Source organism: Eucyclogobius newberryi, unplaced genomic scaffold (assembly GCF_026437365.1).
Source record: "Eucyclogobius newberryi isolate DKJ021-1_F unplaced genomic scaffold, fEucNew1.0.hap1 SCAF_18, whole genome shotgun sequence".
In the NCBI taxonomy this organism is placed as follows: Eukaryota; Metazoa; Chordata; class Actinopteri; order Gobiiformes; family Gobiidae; genus Eucyclogobius; species Eucyclogobius newberryi.
This window is the reverse complement of record NW_027315812.1, coordinates 34,578,604-34,599,821: the sequence shown is the minus strand read 5'-3', so window position 1 is coordinate 34,599,821 and position 21,218 is coordinate 34,578,604. Positions and strand designations below refer to the sequence as shown.

Here is a 21,218-nt window from a genome sequence, read left to right as displayed (position 1 = left end):
GGAGCGTGTGCAACAAGAGGATCAGGAGCGTGTGCAACAAGAGGATCAGGAGCGTGTGCAACAAGAGGATCAGGAGCGTGTGCAACAAGAGGATCAGGAGAGTGTGCAACAAGAGGATCAGGAGCGTGTGCAACAAGAGGATCAGGAGCGTGTGCAACAAGAGGATCAGGAGCGTGTGCAACAAGAGGATCAGGAGCAGGAGCGTGTGCAACAAGAGGATCAGGAGCGTGTGCAACAAGAGGATCAGGAGCGTGTGCAACAAGAGGATCAGGAGCATGTGCAACAAGAGGATCAGGAGCGTGTGCAACAAGAGGATCAGGAGCATGTGCAACAAGAGGATCAGGAGCGTGTGCAACAAGAGGATCAGGAGCGTGTGCAACAAGAGGATCAGGAGCATGTGCAACAAGAGGATCAGGAGCGTGTGCCACAAGAGGATCAGGAGCGTGTGCAACAAGAGGATCAGAAGCATGTGCAACAAGAGGATCAGGAGCATGTGCAACAAGAGGATCAGGAGCGTGTGCAACAAGAGGATCAGGAGCATGTGCAACAAGAGGATCAGGAGCATGTGCAACAAGAGGATCAGGAGCGTTTACAACAAGAGGATCAGAAGCATGTGCAACAAGAGGATCAGGAGCGTGTGCAACAAGAGGATCAGGAGCGTGTGCAACAAGAGGATCAGGAGCGTGTGCAACAAGAGGATCAGGAGCGTGTGCAACAAGAGGATCAGGAGCGTGTGCAACAAGAGGATCAGGAGCGTGTGCAACAAGAGGATCAGGAGAGTGTGCAACAAGAGGATCAGGAGCGTGTGCAACAAGAGGATCAGGAGCGTGTGCAACAAGAGGATCAGGAGCGTGTGCAACAAGAGGATCAGGAGCAGGAGCGTGTGCAACCAGAGGATCAGGAGCGTGTGCAACAAGAGGATCAGGAGCGTGTGCAACAAGAGGATCAGGAGCATGTGCAACAAGAGGATCAGGAGCGTGTGCAACAAGAGGATCAGGAGCATGTGCAACAAGAGGATCAGGAGCGTGTGCAACAAGAGGATCAGGAGCATGTGCAACAAGAGGATCAGGAGCGTGTGCAACAAGAGGATCAGGAGCATGTGCAACAAGAGGATCAGGAGCGTGTGCCACAAGAGGATCAGGAGCGTGTGCAACAAGAGGATCAGAAGCATGTGCAACAAGAGGATCAGGAGCATGTGCAACAAGAGGATCAGGAGCGTGTGCAACAAGAGGATCAGGAGCATGTGCAACAAGAGGATCAGGAGCATGTTCAACAAGAGGATCAGGAGCGTTTGCAACAAGAGGATCAGAAGCATGTGCAACAAGAGGATCAGGAGCATGTGCAACAAGAGGATCAGGAGCGTGTGCAACAAGAGGATCAGGAGCATGTGCAACAAGAGGATCAGGAGCATGTGCAACAAGAGGATCAGGAGCGTGTGCAACAAGAGGATCAGGAGCGTGTGCAACAAGAGGATCAGGAGCGTGTGCAACAAGAGGATCAGGAGCGTGTGCAACAAGAGGATCAGGAGCATGTGCAACAAGAGGATCAGGAGCGTGTGCAACGAGAAGATCAGGAGCGTGTGCAACAAGAGGATCAGGAGCATGTGCAACAAGAGGATCAGGAGCGTGTGCAACAAGAGGATCAGGAGCGTGTGCAACAAGAGGATCAGGAGCATGTGCAACAAGAGGATCAGGAGCGTGTGCAACAAGAGGATCAGGAGCGTGTGCAACAAGAGGATCAGGAGCGTGTGCAACAAGAGGATCAGGAGCGTGTGCAACAAGAGGATCAGGAGCGTGTGCAACAAGAGGATCAGCTGTTGGAGAATGGAAATGACGGTGCTCTGCTGACACACTGATGTGATGAGCTTCAGTCAGAAGAACTGTGAGGACACGTGGAACTGGACCTTATGTTAGTCACATTCAGATCTTTTGGAATAGAATACTTAATGTAAAAATGTGTCTTTTCAGAACATTTCGCCCCCGCCCACTTTTGTGCATAAACTGGCACCGGTCCCTAAAAATAAAACCACATTATTCCGGTCCGTGGTGCAAAAAAGGTTGGGGACCCCTGTGCTATACAGTCCCACTAGCTCCGCCCTTATGCTCTACAGTCCCACTAGCTCCGCCCTTATGCTATACAGTCCCACTAGCTCCGCCCTTATGCTCTACAGTCCCACTAGCTCCGCCCTTATGCTATACAGTCCCACTAGCTCCGCCCTTATGCTCTACAGTCCCACTAGCTCCGCCCTTATGCTATACAGTCCCACTAGCTCCGCCCTTATGCTCTACAGTCCCACTAGCTCCGCCCTTATGCTATACAGTCCCACTAGCTCCGCCCTTATGCTATACAGTCCCACTAGCTCCGCCCTTATGCTATACAGTCCCACTAGCTCCGCCCTTATGCTATACAGTCCCACTAGCTCCGCCCTTATGCTATACAGTCCCACTAGCTCCGCCCTTATGCTATACAGTCCCACTAGCTCCGCCCTTATGCTATACAGTCCCACTAGCTCCGCCCTTATGCTCTACAGTCCCACTAGCTCCGCCCTTATGCTCTACAGTCCCACTAGCTCCGCCCTTATGCTATACAGTCCCACTAGCTCCGCCCTTATGCTATACAGTCCCACTAGCTCCGCCCTTATGCTATACAGTCCCACTAGCTCCGCCCTTATGCTCTACAGTCCCACTAGCTCCGCCCTTATGCTATACAGTCCCATGCTATACAGTCCCACTAGCTCCGCCCTTATGCTCTACAGTCCCACTAGCTCCGCCCTTATGCTATACAGTCCCACTAGCTCCGCCCTTATGCTATACAGTCCCACTAGCTCCGCCCTTATGCTATACAGTCCCACTAGCTCCGCCCTTATGCTATACAGTCCCACTAGCTCCGCCCTTATGCTATACAGTCCCACTAGCTCCGCCCTTATGCTCTACAGTCCCACTAGCTCCGCCCTTATGCTCTACAGTCCCACTAGCTCCGCCCTTATGCTATACAGTCCCACTAGCTCCGCCCTTATGCTCTACAGTCCCACTAGCTCCGCCCTTATGCTATACAGTCCCACTAGCTCCGCCCTTATGCTATACAGTCCCACTAGCTCCGCCCTTATGCTATACAGTCCCACTAGCTCCGCCCTTATGCTCTACAGTCCCACTAGCTCCGCCCTTATGCTATACAGTCCCATGCTATACAGTCCCACTAGCACCGCCCTTATGCTCTACAGTCCCACTAGCTCCGCCCTTATGCTATACAGTCCCACTAGCTCCGCCCTTATGCTATACAGTCCCACTAGCTCCGCCCTTATGCTATACAGTCCCACTTGCTCCGCTCTTAGTCTCACAAAGTAAAAAAAAACTTGCATATTTTGACAGGTTCTGCAGTTTTGTGTCATCAAAATGTTGGGACATTTCACTAAATGTTGTGCTTCCACTAAACCAATGAAAGCTCGCTCACCAAAATGATCAAACCTGACTTTAATCTGACGCTGATGTTATCAAAGATGTTACAGAACCATTGCCTCTGTTCATTTCTGACTGACGTTGTCCGTGTTTTGTCTGTCAGGCCAAGTGCGCTGCATTTCTGCTCAAATCGCTCATAAAAATGATCAAACTCCTGTTTTTTGAGTTCTAGAACGTGATGTGTGTCTCGGACGCGCTCACAACAATATTGGATATCCAACACTTTGTTTTGCAGCACTCTAAAATGTGCATCTGTTTCACAGAAAATCCTCATATGTCATAAGTAAGAAGCATTTTGATGCCTTTGGCAGCCACCGATCATATCCTGATGCCATCATTGAAGTCTCATGATCCCATTTGTCAGGATTTTCCGCCATGATGTGGAATAAAGCACAAAGATCAGTTTAGTACATGCTTATGGTCTGAATCAACCTAGAATTAGAACTCCATCTGGTGGCGCTGCTCTGGGTAAAAGTGGCTTCACCGCCTCATCCATGAAGTGAGTGCGCCCCTCAGCTGTTTTGAAGAAGACTGGACAGGCAGGTATGCACTTTGCTGAATGCATTAGTACAAGGTTCAACTTGTGTGCGTAACAGTGGGTGAACATAGCCTGAGGCACCTTTTCTTTCATTTTAGCCTGCACCCCATTAAGTTCTGATGCCATCACACACGCCCCATCGTACGTCTGAGGCACAAGCTTCTCCACAAGCTTCTCCACACAGGTGTAGTTCTGCAACACGCCCAGAACATCGTCGGTCTGCGCGTCGTCAAACCCCAAAAACGCCTCCTTCACTTCACAAGACGCTTCAGTCTTTACTACATAACGCAAAATGACAGATAACTGCGCGGTGTTTGTCACGTCCGTTGTCTCGTCTACTTCTACTGCCACAAATGATGTTGCGGCAATTTCACCTTGAATCTCATTTTTGACAACATCAGCGACTGCTTCGATTAGATCATTTTGGATTCTATTTGACAAGCCAGAAAACACAGTGGATGTTGTTAAATGTTTCGTCAGCCTTTCGTCTTTCTCAGCTAACGCGTGTAACAGCTCCACCTAGTTCCCACGATTAGCGTAACCTGCGCGCTCTATATTCCCACGAAAGGCCAGCTGCTGTTTAGCAAGATAACACGTTGCGTTGATGATGTCTTTTAAGATTTCACGGTTTTCCTTAACCTTTGCATTGTGCAGGCTGATGTTCATCCAAAGCCAGGTCTATCCTTGATGCCCCAAAAGTTTTCAAAGCGATTTCACTTTGAATGTGAGAAACTGAATGTTCGTGCTTATTCAGGCTTCTAGGCAAGTTCTTCATGTCACAATATCCATTTTGAGTCCAGACAGTGTCACCCGTTGAAAATAAAAGACAGGGATAGCAGAAAAGGCGGCTTCTCGTCGAACATCCACACAGCCAGCGTTTATGGACGTACCACTCCGTTTTAAAAGAATGCGTACCGTTCTTTACCGTCTGTTACTCCCGTCTCAGGAGTCCTGAGCCCGGGAGCGCCCTCTTCACGCGGCCCATGTAATGAAGCCTCTCTGAGGGAACTTTTACTGCGGATTTATAATGAATCTGTGAGCCTAAAACACGCTTCAGATTTACATTTCATACGTTATCGAGAATATGGAAGCACAGAGCACATCGTCAGGGTGTTTTATTTGTTATAAACAGAGGGAGTGAGCGTACCACACGGTGATGGAAGAGGTGATGGAGGAGGTGATGGAGGAGGTGATGGAGGAGGTGATGGAGGAGGTGATGGAGGAGGTGATGGAGGAGGTGATGGAGGAGGTGATGGAGGAGGTGATGGAGGAGGTGATGGAGGAGGTGATGGAGGAGGTGAGGATGGACTCAATGATGGCCGTGTAGAACTGCACCATCATCTGCACTGTCAGCTTGTCTTTCCTCAGCTGCTGCAGGAAGTACATCCTCTGCTGGTTCTTCTTGAGGAGGAGCTGATGGTGGCTCCTCCCACTTGAAGCCCTGGGTGATGGTGGGCTCCCACTTGAGGCCCTGGGTGATGGTGGGCTCCCACTTGAGGCCCTGGGTGATGGTGGGCTCCCACTTGAGGCCCTGGATGATGGTGGGCTCCCACTTGAGGCCCTGGGTGATGGTGGGCTCCCACTTGAGGCCCTGGGTGATGGTGGGCTCCCACTTGAGGCCCTGGGTGATTTCAATGAATGGATGGAATTAGGCACAGAGTTTAAATGACAAAACAGACAGCATAAAATCCGATGTCAAAAACAAACAAATCACAAACTGTTCAGTAATAACAGCTTCAAAAGACACCAAAGGAGTCGTGGGGAAAGAGAACCCATGTCTCAGTTTGTTGTTGTTGACGAACCTCGTATAGAATATCTGGAACAAAGAAGACACACTTGCCTTTGTACTGGAGGTCTCCTTTAACCCTTGCAGCTTTCACAACACGTTCCTTCACACGATTGTTAAGAAACCTCATTATCAGGCCTCATGGTTTATCAGATGCTGGTCTTGGTTTGCCCAGGCCATGTGCTCTTTCGATTGTGTTGAGCTTGGTAAAATCTTCTTTCAGTATCATCTGCCTCTTCTCCTTCTGGGAGCCCCAATAATCTGATGTTGGGCTTAAATGATCTGGACTCCAAATCCAGGATCTTATTTTTTCATATTATTGTTCTTTGTCTGCAGCATCATCACCTTGGCCTGTAACGCCTCCATCTTGGCCCTCATCGTCTACAGCTCATCCACATTCTCTCCAATCGTGCCTCTTTTAGCTCCTTTATTTTTTTTAATCAGGCCATACCCTGCGCTGATCTCATTTCCATCCTCAACAACACCATGTCACTCTGCATTTCACTTTTAATTCCATGCATCATAATGGTGACTTAGTTAAAGGGGATATCCCCTCCACCCCCGGACAAGTGCGAGCTTACAGCGGAGAGCGGAATGTCAGCTGTTTATTGTTACTGTTATGGCAAGGAGCTCTCAGCCCTTACGTCCACTCATGCCACGCATGCGTCAACAATTATCAAAATACCATGTCTGACAAATTCATTTTTTCAGGTCAAATCAAAGCATTGCTGTATTAGTGTGACCCAGAATATGAAGCTCAATGGAAAAATAGCAGAGACAGCAGAGGTTGACTGAGACGTGGGTCACAGACACAGCAGAGACAAGTGCAGGTTGACTGTGGGACATGGGTCACGGACGGAAGCAGAAATGGACTGAGAAAATGGACTGAGACGTGGGTCACCAAGGAAAGCTGGCCAGAAGGGGTTGACGGTCAGACATGGGTCAAAAACAAGAAGCGAGAGGAAACAGAAGAGACAGGAAGTGGACAGACCAGGCATGGCCTGGAGGACAAGGGGACAGGAAATGAGAAAATCTGGAACCACCACCAGTATTTGTAGTGAGACATAGTGCTTGCTATGACGATGCAGGGCCTTTACCTTTAGAGATTTTGAGAGTTAGATTATGATAGACTTCTAATGCCCCCCAAACCAGAGGGCCACAGCGTACGTGTGAAAGCGCAGGGAGTTGGAAGACTGAATGTTATCATGGAAAAATTAAATACCAGTCCAAACATGGAGGCAGGACCAGGAAGCGAGGTCAGACCGGCACCCTTTGTCAAACGAGACAGAGTTGAGAAGGGACAGAGTTAGCCAGGTCGAGCAGCCTGGAATGAACTTTGTGAGTTGAGGTGGCCCGGGAGGGACGGAAGTTGGCGCATAGGAATGACTGTAGCAGAGACAAACGACTGCGCTATGATGCAAATGCGGGCAGGCTTGCCTTGACTGAGAGGAGAGACGCAACCATGGCCACGAGATCTAAACGTATGCCCTGGCTCTGAGATGTTCCGGGGCCGATGGTCTACGCGTCGGACAGCGAAACGCTTTGACGAAGAAAAGCTACTGGAGCTGTGGCAGGGACCCGCCAGCAGGGAGGGCCTAAGAGGAGATAATCGTCCAGAGGGTGGAGTATGGAGGCAAAGCAGACATTGTTCAACGGAATATGCGCAGTGCCTTAATAAAAACAGATGCTGCTCCGCTTTCGTTTTCGTTCTTCCCGATCACCCCTCTCCAGGTGTCTCTGTCGTTGCCCATGGTGGACTTTGGACAAAATATGACAATTACTCTGGGCCACAAACTTACTACTGATGTTTGTATGTAAACGCTCTGTGTCTTGTTCAGTGTTCATTTGTGCTGTTTTGTTTGTTTAAAAAAATAATATAGCTAAATACAACATATTAGAACAGGAATAAAAAAGAGGGAAAGTAATTTTGAATAATATATCCTTGAAATGAGTAGACTCTGTAAACAGAGGCAGAGCAGGAGCCTTATAACATGGTGACAACTTGTCATCTTCTAGAGCAAAGACCATCAAGAACAATGTGAGCCTGAATGTGGAGCTGACGGCCGAGCAGTGGAAGAAGAAGTGGGAAAAGGAGAAGGACAAGAACAAGACCCTGAGGAACACGGTGACCTGGCTGGAGACTGAGCTGGCCCGTTGGAGGAAAGGTCAGATCACACATGTCCACAACATAGAGCTTCTCCTAGGCCATAATTCTTTTTTACATTATAAACATAACTTATGCACAAGATCACGATTTGTTTTCACCACAGACAAAACTGACTTTACAACTGCCACTAAAAAACTCAGTACTTTGAGAAGCGGCTTTGACTACGATACCCGATGTCAACCAATGAGTTCAAATGATCTATCTATCTATTTATTATGTTATCATCAACAATTATCTCTCCATCTATATTCTAGTAATGGCACCAGTATTGAGAATAGTATTGGTAAAGTTGCACCGACTAAACTGAGACTTAATCAAGGCTAAGGAAACTTAATTTTTTGGTCTTCTCATTTTAAACAGTACATTTATGTCAGATCTGACCATAGTGAACATACATTTAATTTGTTGCAATATTGATTATTGTTAGCCAATATTGTGGTATTGATACTTTTGCATATATTGCACACCGGGAAACTCGGGTCTATAACTGCTAACTTGGACCTAGATATTCTCATGTCACTATCTTATGTTGACTTTATCTTATATTAATCAGATGGAACACAATAACCAGTCACTCTGTAATTCTGTAACCTGGACAAATAATCTTAAGGCTGTTGCAAATAACACACCACATCTGACGCAAATAACAGCTATTTAAATGGCAGTTAAACTGCAAGAAATCAGACTCAGAATCAGGACAATGCCGTACAGTTTAACTGTTTCTCTTTATGAAACAAACAAAGACCATGAGAATGAGTCTATTCATCGACTAAAAGATTGACAGAATTAGGACAAAGCAAGAAGAACACCAGATCCTGACTAAACCAAGACGGAACCTGGACTGAACCAGGACTCACCGCAAGGTCTTGGATTTCATTCTTAAGACGTACTCCTGTTAATCCCTGCAGAACTCTGCCTACCACAAAAACAGAGGAAAAAATGTAATTCTAAATTGCATCTTTACTTTCCTGCTTCAAGAAACATTTAAAAATAAATAAAAAAAAGTTGTACATAAAGTGTAGAATAGAAGTTAGACCTCTTGAGGTCGACAGTAGCACAGTTGCTTGTCTTTTGATCCAAAGGTTGGGATTTGAATCCCCAGTGTTTGCCCTTAATCAGTTTGTCATCTTGGACATTTGGGACCACGAGACTATTGCCTTGTGCATGGCGAACCTCCTATAATTCCAACGCCCTGACAGCTGGATGTTGACATTTCTCTTCATTTTTTCCCCCCATGTCACTCAGGCTTGAGAAGTGTAGTGACGTGAGATGGTGTCATAGAGAGGGAAGGTAGTACACAAAGAAGGGGTCTCACTCCCAGAAGGAACAATATCAGACATTGAGAATGGTTACAAGTACCTTGGAATACCACAGGCAAATGGCCACAGGCAACCTTGAAGAGGTAACAAGCACATCGACCTACAACGAGTGAGGCAAGTCCTAAGAAGCCGGCTCATTAGCAAGAACAAGTCCCCAATGGGGAACAGAGGATGAGGTGCTGGAGGCGGGACCATCATGGGAGGACACGCCCCTACATGGGATGTACCACTGGAACATAACTGAAGTGGCTGATATCACGAAATCCTACCAATGGCTAGAGCGGGCCAGTCTGAAAGACAGAGGCCCTGATCATGGCAGGACAGGAGCAGGCCCTGAACACCAGATCAATAGAGGCCCAGATCTACCACACCAGACAAGACCCAAGGTGTAGGCTGTGCAAAGGGGCCCCTGAGACAAGACCCCAAGGTGTAGGCTGTGCAAAGGGCCCTGAGACAATCCCACACATAACTGCTGGGTGTAATTTGCTGGCAGGGAAAACATACATGGAGCGCCATAACCAAGTGGCTGGCATAGTGTGCAGGAACCTCTGTACGGAGTATGGACTGGGAACCCCTAGGTCAAAGTGGGAAACAACCCAAAAAGGTGGTGGAGAACCACCAAGCAAAGATCCTGTGGGACTTCTAGATACAGACTGACAGAATGGTAATGGCAAACCAACCAGTTATTTTCGTCGTGGATAAACAGTAGAGAAAAGCTGTTGTAGTTGACTTGGGTTGCAAGTGATGGCAACATCAGGAAAAAGTGAGAAATAACAAGGGCTCAGAGAAGAGCTGGAGAAGGCGTGGAAAGGTGAAGGCAAAAGTGGTGCCCATGGTTTTCGGAGTACTCGGGGCAGTGACCCCCAAACTGAAGGAGTGGCTACATCAGATCCCTGGAAAAACATCAGACATCTCAGTGAAGAAAAGTGCAGTGCAGTAACAGCAAAGATACTATGCTGAACCCTCAAGATTGTTTACATATACATCGCTCAGAGAAGAGCTGGAGAAGGCATGGTGAAGGCAAAATTGGTGCCTGTGGTGAATAGCCAACACGTCTTAGTTTACTGACTGTTGACTGCCCAGTCCTCTACCAACACACATCTTTTGAATTTGATTTCATTCCCCCTGCAGGTGAAACGGTGCCAGTGGAAGATCAGTTTGACAAAGAGAAGGCCAACTCAGAGGTGCAAGCATTGGATGTGGCCCCTAACAATGACAAGTCAGCCCCAAGTGCGGCCCCAAGTGCGGCCCCCAGCGCGACGCCTGGAGCTCCAGGGACCAAACTCACAGACGCAGAGAAGGAGCATTATGAGGTCAAGCTGGCTAAGCTCTACAAGGAGATGGACGACAAGGTGGGAGCAGTTAGACACACAGACAGTGTTGTTTTTGTGTTGACAATTGTATTTAAGGTATTAGTGTTTGTGTGTATGAGTCTGCATTGTCCAGACAAACATTTCCATTAGAGAAATGCAATTACGATCATTTTTCATCCATCCATCATCTTCTGCTTATTCGGGGCCGGGTTGTGGGGGCAGCAGTCTCTTCCCTGGGGCCTCTTCCTGGTGGGACATGTCCGAAACACCCAGGAGGCGTCCGGAACAGATGCCTGAGCCACCTCAGCTGGCTCCTCTCAACGTGGAGGAGCAGCGGCTCTACTCCGAGTTCCCCCTGTGTGACTGAGCTCCTCACCTTATCTCTAAGGGAGCGCCCAGCCACACGGCGGAGGAAATTCCTTTCGACCGCTTGTATCTGCGATCTTGACCATAGGTGAGGTCAGAACGTAGATTGACTGTAAATCGAGAGCTTTGTCTTTGGACTCAGCTCCTTCTTCGTCCAGGAGTGTTCCATCGTCATCTGGACACTGTTTTGAAAATCCTCCAAAAGTCATTATCAATCTGTGGACTTGAGAACTCAAATATTTATCTTACTCTGAGCTGCGTAAGCCCTGCCCTATATATATATATATATATATATATATATACATATATAAATATCTCACTCCTCTCATTTCGATTATAGCATACGCTCTGATGTAACGCTGCTAACACTATGTGGATGTGGTGTAATCACCAGTCATCATGTCAGGCATCTGCAGATGAAGGTGATTTATGATTGGAATAATCTCAAGTGGCTGATGTCAGAGCTGCTTTGATACTATTGGATTTAGTTTCAGATTATGACACAGACTTTTGATTTAGGCAATATCTGTATTTTTAGGTTTTTACAAATATTAGGACAAATATGCACAGAAATACCACAAGTTCTACTTTTACAAATTCTATTTTTTGTCAAGCTGAAATATTTGAGGCTAGAAAATTCTTATTTGTAATAATTCTGTTAACACTGCGACTAAACTTTAATGTCTACAGTCATAAATTACATTTTATTTCTTTATTTTTGTCATAATTACATTTAGATCTGATGTCTGTTTATAATTGAATATGTATAATGCTTTTATTTGCTTACATTTTAGGAGTTTCAACATTTTGATGACATACAGTAGTATTTATGAAATTTCCCCATATGTGGACAATAAAGGAATATCTTATCTTATCTTATTTAAAGGATCAATTGAGACCATGTTTGCTCTTTTGCTCTACTGTTTCCTCCAACAAGTGGCCATGTCCCTTTTGTTCCTCCTTCAGGACGAGGAGATCAACCAGCAGTCGCAGCTGGTGGAGGAGCTGAAGGAGCAGATGTTGGACCAGGAGGAGGTGACACACTTAGTGACTCTTATTTGATCAGTATCAGACTTTTGCAGGTGAAACACATCTTTATAATAATGGTACAAGAGTTGATCCATTAATTCATCATGACTCATACATGAACTAAGCAGTTCATAAGGAACTCGCATGAATTCATGATTCATTAATGAAAATACCACACATTAACACCAACAATGAGTAAAATTTACTAATCATGATCATAATGAGTTCAAAAGTTACCTTAAGTCATTACTACATCATCATAACCATGATGAATCAGAATTTCCATTGATTAACTAATTATTAACACATTATAAGTATAAGTGTTGTATACGATTAGTATATGTGTATTAATTCATCCTGATCTATTTATGATTTCATCATCATTAACTAATCATTTGATATGTTATAATATAGATATCCAATTGATTGCATCAGACCTTGTGATTCACGCATGACATCATCATAATCACATTGTCATAATCATGTGTTCACATGAAACCATTATGATTGTGTCATACTTTCCAGTACTTTATTGAACATGAACTCGTGAGTTCATCATTACCTCATCGTGGTAACATGAGTGATGCCACTTCAAATGATTCATGCACGATTTCATCATAAGTCATGAGGAGTTCATAAAGATCATTATATTTGCTTCACTTCAAAAAAAGTGATGTTATTATATAATTATTGTTGTTACTATAATATGATATATATTATTGTATCATAATATGATAATATGATATAATAATATAAAAATCACCACAATGTGTTAGTTTTGAGTCCAATACATCCAAAAGAACCGAGGCCGGCATAAGTACAATAGATTCAAATGATCATGCCCCTATTTACAGTATTGTAGATCTGGAACAGAAAAAAAACACCAGACACACTTTTCCAACATCTCCAGTGAGATGTTCTTATACTTTCACACTCTTCAACCTCCAGAACAAAGTGACCCTCTCTTTCCCACTGACCCTTCATGTGTCAGTAGAGTCCAGATTGTATCAACGATCAGTCCAGACTCTTCATACATTTGTATAATTTAGATATTAATCCCCTTGAAAGTTCAGATGTATAAGCTTTAATACATATTTCAGAATCAGCATCAGAATCAGAAAAGGGTTTTCACAAACATAGGACCTTGTGTCCTGGTGGTTCGGTGCAACACAGACAACAAACATTGAACACTTTATATGTTATATTTCATTTTAGTACGTACATATACTATACTATAGCAAGGCGCTTAGGCAGTGTTCAAAGGGCTATGATGGTTATCATTCTTTTTTATCCATCCATCCATCCTTCCGCTTATCCGGGGCAGGGACTCCCAGACTTCCTCCTCCCCAGACACTTCTTCCAACTCCTCCGTTCCCAGGCCAGCCGAGAGACATAGTCCCTCCAGCGTGTCCTGAGTCATCCACAGGGCCTCTTCCCGGTGGGACATGCCTGAAACACGAGGAATCTCATTTCGACCGCTTGTATCTGTGATCTTGTTCTTTGGGTCATGACCCAAAGCTCATGACCATAGGTGAGGTCAGAACGTAGAGTGACCTGTAAATCCAGAGCTTTGTCTTTGGACTCAGCTCCTTCTTCACCACAACAGTCGATGCAGCGACTGCACCGATCTAACTGTCAATCACAGGCTCCATCCTTCACTCACTCGTGAACAAGACCCCGAGATACTTGAACTCCTCCACTTGGGACAAGGACTCCCCACCCACCTGGAGAGGACAAGGACTCCCCACCCACCTGGAGAGGACAAGGACTCCCCACCCACCTGGAGAGGACAAGGACTCCCCACCCACCTGGAGAGGACAAGGACCCCCCACCCACCTGGAGAGGACAAGGACTCCCCACCCACCTGGAGAGGACAAGGACCCCCCACCCACCTGGAGAGGACAAGGACTCCCCACCCACCTGGAGAGGACAAGGACTCCCCACCCACCTGGAGAGGACAAGGACCCCCCACCCACCTGGAGAGGACAAGGACCCCCCACCCACCTGGAGAGGACAAGGACCCCCCACCCACCTGGAGAGGACAAGGACCCCCCACCCACCTGGAGAGGACAAGGACCCCCCACCCACCTGGAGAGGACAAGGACTCCCCACCCACCTGGAGAGGACAAGGACCCCCCACCCACCTGGAGAGGACAAGGACCCCCCACCCACCTGGAGAGGACAAGGACTCCCCACCCACCTGGAGAGGACAAGGCACCTTTTTCCGGATGTGAACCATGACCTCGGATCTGGAGCTGATTCTCATCCCAGACGCTTCCCTCTCGTCCCAGTGCAGCTGCAGGTCCAGGTTTGATGGAGCCATCAGGACAACATCATCTGCAAACAGCAGAGATGAGATCCTGTGGTCCCCAAACCGGACACCCTCCAACCCCTGACCACACCCTCCGACCCCTGACCACACCCTTCGACCCCTGACTGCGCCTAGAAATTCTGTCCTTAAAAACTATGAACAGAACTGGTGACAAAGGGCAGCCCTGAGGAGTCCAACAAGATGTATTCATATCTAATTCCAAGCCTGATTCTTTTCAGTTTCAACCCAGAAACGTTTTACAAAATCTGAATTGTAATGACATTTTTCAGGTGGATTAAATGGACTCAAAAGCTGAATAAGAAATCCTTTCAGTAATGTAAAATTTAAACCTGCCTCTTTCCATTTGACATATTCATATGTCCCAAATATGCAGTTTGGGCCATTTTTATACTTAACATGCTTTAATTATAGATGAAAAATGGAAAACATGTACTATTTTCCTCACATTTATTTCAGTAAACTACAGATGCAGTTTAAATGTATATCTCTGAATATAAGATTTTTGCCTTGCCACACGGTGTCTTAAGTTAAGTAGCAGTACCTTTTATCGAAAACGGTCTAGTTATTTAAATATGGTGTGTAGATATGATATTCAATTCAATTTAATTATTTTTTTGTCTCACAAGGCTTCACAAAATGGTTGTATATTCATTATGATTGAATTTAACAAGTAATGGTTGTGCTAGTTGCTGACGTCGTCGCAGCGGGACCACGACATCCTGCAGACAGAGCTGAAAAGACTGCTGGGGGAGAACGAGGCATCAAAGGAGGAGGTGAAGGAGGTTCTGCAGGCACTGGAGGAGCTAGCAGTCAACTACGACCACAAGAGCCAGGAGGTGGAGAACAAGACAAGGGAGTTTGAGGCACTCAGCGAGGAGCTCAACCAGAAGTCTGTGAGTCACTCAGCTCCTGTTCTAATGTTACATTGATGTGATATTTTCAGCTTGAAATCATGTGTTGCGGAAAAAAGACTATAAAAATACTATAATACTAAATACTACGGTGACAGAGAAATAAGGCAAGATAGAACCAAGTTGTCTTGTTCAAATGCGGTTCTTTATTTTAGCCGTGCAAAAGCCAAAATGCTTTCCCTGATAGTCTTCTTTTCCTCCCTGGTCTGACTGAATGACTCTCAAACAAAGTCCAGTTTAAAAAGGCACAACAGTCAAAACATGATGTCAGAATGTAATGAGTGGTAAAGGCCTGTGTTTCGGTCAGCACTAGATCATACACTCCTAACTCACGGAAGTTTTAATTTGGAAGTTACAGAATCCAATATGGCGGCCCAGATCACATGCGAGGTATATTTTCTGTCTCACAGCAGAATGTTTTCAGATCTATTGTTCAGCTGTTGGTACCACTGCGTAACGTGCTGGAGAGTTTGGGTTCGACTCCCGCTCCGACCTTTAATTTTTTTCGTGTTTAACTTTTTTAACTTCTAGATTGCACAGTCTAGTTTGTTATTTTTTTCCTAACTACTACATAAACTTAGGGTTAGGGGTTAAGGGTTAGGGTGAGGGTTAGGGCTTAAGGTTAGGGGTTAACCCTATATTACGAGTGAAGTGGAACAGACTGTAATGCAATGAAAAAAAGCTTATTAGAGAGAGAAAATGATTGAGTTGTATCAGAGGGACCGAATTCGGACTTCCGTGAGTTAGGAGTGTATGATCTAGTGTTTCATCCTTGGGTCGTGGGGTATCAGGCCACTCACTCGAAAGGCACCCTCCAAATCCTCCACATACATTGACAGTATATTTTGGCAGGGTCCTCTGTCCTTCACCTAGGCAAGTGTTAATTGACCAAAGCACAGGACAAAGGTTACTAAGCTGACCATGTTAAAACAATCAAAGCTGTTGAAATAATCAATCATCTCATGCAACTCATTACTTAGCATCGCAACAACCTAATGACGTGATATTTTTCCATCACACATGTCATTATGTCAGTCCTACAGGTGTTGAATTGCAAGTCAGGACTTGGACTCGAGTCAGACTTGAGTCACTATTTTGATGCTTTGAGAATTGGACTTGAATGCCAGCGACTTGGGACTAGACTTGGACTTGAAGCTCTGTGACTTTAGACGACTTGATACTTTTCCTAACTTAACGATTGATAGTTTGATTTACTTTCAGTGTAGGAACAAATTAAAGAAAGAACATTTCTTTATGAAGAACCATTCACAAGACTTCCGGGTTATGGCGCTTTTAGATGACGCACCAACACCTCTGCAGGTCTGGCAACACTATGGGACCAAAACAAACAAAGCTGACGGCCCTCTATATTACAAACGGCCCCATTGGAAAGCGGCCCGCATCGCAAGCTAACGAAGCTAACAAGGCTAACAAGGCTGGCAAACCTGAGGCGGAGAAATGCAGTTCTTGTCCGCGGAAGACCCAGGGTCCCGCTGACCCAGATAAAGATTCTCATGACTTCTTTGCATCAGAAGGGGGAGAGAATATAACTAATCATCAGTTATTGCTCATGATGTCAGAAATAAGATGGTAAATGTAGCGTGATATGGAGTTTTTTAGAGCTGAGGTGATCGTTGCCATGGGCCCGGCTGTATCGCGTGGAGGAAGACGAGCAGCGTGTTTCAGATGATGCAGACGATCTGCAGACAGTAAGAGCCGAGATGGAGTCGGAGAACAACAATGGGAAAAGTAAGATCCTGGATTTGGAGTCCAGATCCCATCAACCTAACCTGAGGCTTGTGGGTGTAAAAGAAGGAGAAGAAGGAAAGGATACAAAAAGCTTTTTGGGGAAGATTATTCTGATATCCAACCCACAAAAAGCTGCTGGACCAGACGGTGTTCACCCCGCCACCTTAAGACACTGTGCCTGAAAAGTGTCTTCACAGACATTTTTAACACCTCCCTGGAGTCATGCCATAACCCATTTTTGGATTTTTGGACAGCGCTCCATCTGAGCACTTGGAATTCACCTATGTTTTAAAGAGAGCCCCGCTACAAGGACCTGTACGTCTCCAGGACTCTGGGACGAGCAGGTCGGATCACAGCCGACCCTTCTCACCCTGGACACGGACTATTTGAGCCACTCCCCTCAGGCAGGAGGCCACTCCCCTCAGGCAGGAGGCCACTCCCCTCAGGCAGGAGGCCACTCCCCTCAGGCAGGAGGCTACGGTCCGTCCGGACCAGAACCTTCCTCCTTTTCTTGAACACATGTCACTTTAACCATCATTTAATCACTCACTGCACTGTTCACTTACTGTGCACTACATATGTAAATTTTACTGTAAAATTTTTGTACATAGTAAGCCTATTTTATTTTTATCCTATAGTAGATTTAAATAGTTTTTCTTTAATGCATGCCCTTTTTGATTTTATATATGTTGCTTTATTATTGTTCATTGTTTTATGTTGAACCGACTCACCAAAGCAATTGAATTTTGTTCATTGGCAATAGCAATAAACCTTTTCTGATTCTGATTCCTGAGCTCCTTGATGGATCAGGGGTTGAAGTCCCTCCCATCATTATAGAAAGAGCACATCGCCTGGGCAACCAAGACCAGGAGCTGATAAACCACGAGGCCTGATAATGAGGTTTCTAAACGATTGTATGAAGGAACGTGTCTTGAAGACCTCCAGGGTTAAAGGAGACCTCCAGGGTTAAAGGAGACCTCTGGGGTTAAAGGAGACCTCCGGGGTTAAAGGAGACCTCTGGGGTTAAAGGAGACCTCCGGGGTTAAAGGAGACCTCCGGGGTTAAAGGAGACCTCTGGGGTTAAAGGAGACCTCCAAGGTTAAAGGAGACCTCTGGGGTTAAAGGAGACCTCCAGGGTTAAAGGAGACCTCTGGGGTTAAAGGAGACCTCCGGGGTTAAAGGAGACCTCTGGGGTTAAAGGAGACCTCCGGGGTTAAAGAAGACCTCCAGGGTTAAAGGAGACCTCTGGGGTTAAAGGAGACCTCCGGGGTTAAAGGAGACCTCCGGGGTTAAAGGAGACCTCCGGGGTTAAAGGAGACCTCCGGGGTTAAAGAAGACCTCCAGGGTTAAAGGAGACCTCCAGGGTTAAAGGAGACCTCCGGGGTTAAAGGAGACCTCCAGGGTTAAAGGAGACCTCCAGGGTTAAAGGAGACCTCCAGTACAAAGGCAAGTGTGTCTTCTTTGCTCCAGATATTCCATAGGAGGTTCATCAACAACGGCAAAAGTTCCACCACATCTGTGAGGAGCTCAGGAGGAGAAAACTGAGACATGGGTTCTCTTTTCCTGTGACTCTTCTGTGACTTTTGAAGGTAAAAAAACACATGCTCAGAACACCAGAAGCAGAGGTGCTCCTCAGAACACCAGGAGAAGCAGAGGTGCTCCTCAGAACACCAGGAGAAGCAGAGGTGCTCCTCAGAACACCAGGAGAAGCAGAGGTGCTCCTCAGAACACCAGGAGAAGCAGAGGTGCTCCTCAGAACACCAGGAGAAGCAGAGGTGCTCCTCAGAACACCAGGAGAAGCAGAGGTGCTCCTCAGAACACCAGGAGAAGCAGAGGTGCTCCTCAGAACACCAGGAGAAGCAGAGGTGCTCCTCAGAACACCAGGAGAAGCAGAGGTGCTCCTCAGAACACCAGGAGAAGCAGAGGTGCTCCTCAGGAAGATGCAAAACACAGAGAACTGAAGAGTACGAGAGATGGAGCCACCAGCGTGGGGCAGTGAGTTTGGGTTGTGGTCACATGGTGATACCATCCATCCATCCAAACAGTTGGTCGATAAGCCAACCAGAATTACAAGGCGAAGTGAAACTCTAATTGATTTGATTCTTGCAAATAGACCAGAGAGGATAGTTAAAATATACAATTTCATGTTATGATTCTGTTGGCAAGAAAAGCGTTTTCTCAATCATAAAAACTCAGAACCTAAAATTCAGACAGGGATTCCAAAAGCAAACATGAATGATTTTGAAGGGGAGCTGAACCAAATTGACTAGGATATTGTTACAAAGGAATCGAACCTAAATCAATGTACCAATATATTTACAAATTAATTAAGCAATATAATAAAAAAATACACCAAATCCTGGAAATGTAAACCAAAAAAATACACACTTCCACGGTTCAGTAGTGAAATGTGGCAGCTAATGAAAAAAGAGACCATGCACTTAAAAAATCATTAAAGACAAAAAATGGAACAGATCATCTTATTTACACTGGCCTTAGTCAGCTTCACAAAGCAAAAAACAATTTCTTCACTGGAAAAATTGAAGAGGCCAATGGAAACAATTCCAAACTTTGGAAGCAGATACACAACTGAACTGATCCTGTCAGGAAAAAACATCAACAGTTAGATCGTCTCAAAGTACATGAAAAGGTCATTAGTGACAACGAGTCAATGGCAAATGCTTTAAACAATTTCTTTATTGACTCTGTGCACCAACTGGCAAGTCATTTTAAAAACACTTGTCCTAAAGAACACATGGATAACACTAACCTATTTAAAATAGAGGAGGTGTCTTGTGACAAAGTGAAGGAAATCATTTCAAATATGAGCAACACAATGTCAAAGGACTTCCATGATATTAGTGCAGCTCTGATTAAAAACACTAAGACACTCTTCTCAAAGCCATCACACATATGGTGAATCTTTCTATCCGCTCAAATATGTCGGTGTAATCCCTCATTGGTCCAGGCGTGTTCCATAGTAGAAAAAGCTTCAGTTGTAGTCATCTGGACTCAGTTTGAAAAAATAGACGTTTCGACTCTCATCCAAGAGTCATTGTCAATAACAGAATTTAGGTCGAGAACTCCGATATTAATACTGTTCTGTGGTAAGACCCGCCCATTGGGAGGAGCCTTCCTGAAGTAGAAAGAGTTGTATGTTTCAACAGAAACTCCCCCCTTGTATCTACCGAGCCTATTCAGAATCTTAATGGGCTATTAGAATCCTCTTTGTCTTTGTGAGACCCTGGCTCAACCACCCTGAGTACCTGATTAGCATCTGAATGTCCTCTACCTTTCCAGGGGTTCAGTAACCCATTATAAATAACAGGAAGATTAAACCTAAGCCCTCCATTTCTGTTTAAAGAAGGTCTTTCTTTTTTAACAAAAATAGCTTCCTTAACTCCTCTTTCAAACCATCTTTTCTCCTGCTTAAAACCTTCACCTCACCGTCTTCAAACGAGTGATTAGAGGCTGGACAAAGGTGTTGGTGCAGTGTTTTTAGATCTTAAAAAGGCCATCGATACTGTGGACCACAGCATCTTATTAGAAGACAAGCTCCAATCCTTTAAAATCTCATACTGCAGTGGCTGAAAACATATCTTGAATGCCAACAACAATGTGTTAGGGTGAATGGGAATACATCAAGCCTGAGGCCTAATAACATGGGGTACCGCAGGGTTCTGTGCTGGGACCTTCGCTGTTCACCATGTACATAAATTACCTCTCAGACTGCTGCCAAGGCGTAAACTGTCAGCTCTATGCTGATGACACAGTCTTCCATGTGTCTGCCAAAACTTCCACTCAGGCAGGGCAGCAGCTGACACAGGCCCTATAACATCTCTTCTTGGCTTGAGCATCACATTTAACCCTAAATGTAAAGAAAACTGTTGCCATATGTTTTTCCATAAAATCACAACCTTTGACTGACCCCTTTGTTGTATCCATAAATGACCAAACAATCCAAGAAGTAAAAGAAACTAAATATCTAGGGATCATAATTGATAGCAACTTAAAGTTTCAAAGTCATGTAAATCTGTATCTGTAAAAAACTAAAACCAAATTTGAGCTGCTTTCGCTTCATAAGACGGGAGCAGTATTTACATGCAATGATTTTTTCACATCTCTCATATTGTCTGACCTCATGGTCACAAACATCTGCATCCACGCTCAAACCTGTCATATCTTTGAACAAGCAGCAATCAAGGTGTTTGATAGAAAGCCTCTGAGGCGGCACCATGTGATGTCATCCAAAA

The 21,218-nt window shown here is 45.4% G+C and overlaps 1 protein-coding gene across 1 annotated transcript in view; it reads left to right on the top strand.

The window, feature by feature from the left end:
- The window catches only part of LOC140364855 (kinesin-1 heavy chain-like), a 137,378-nt gene that overhangs the window by 69,420 nt on the left and 46,740 nt on the right, over nucleotides 1-21,218 (top strand). The window contains exons 11-14 of the mRNA XM_072451239.1: nucleotides 7,796-7,944; nucleotides 10,397-10,617; nucleotides 11,911-11,979; nucleotides 14,992-15,198. Of these exons, the coding sequence (XP_072307340.1) occupies nucleotides 7,796-7,944; nucleotides 10,397-10,617; nucleotides 11,911-11,979; nucleotides 14,992-15,198 (646 nt within the window). The remainder of the gene's footprint in view (nucleotides 1-7,795; nucleotides 7,945-10,396; nucleotides 10,618-11,910; nucleotides 11,980-14,991; nucleotides 15,199-21,218) is intronic.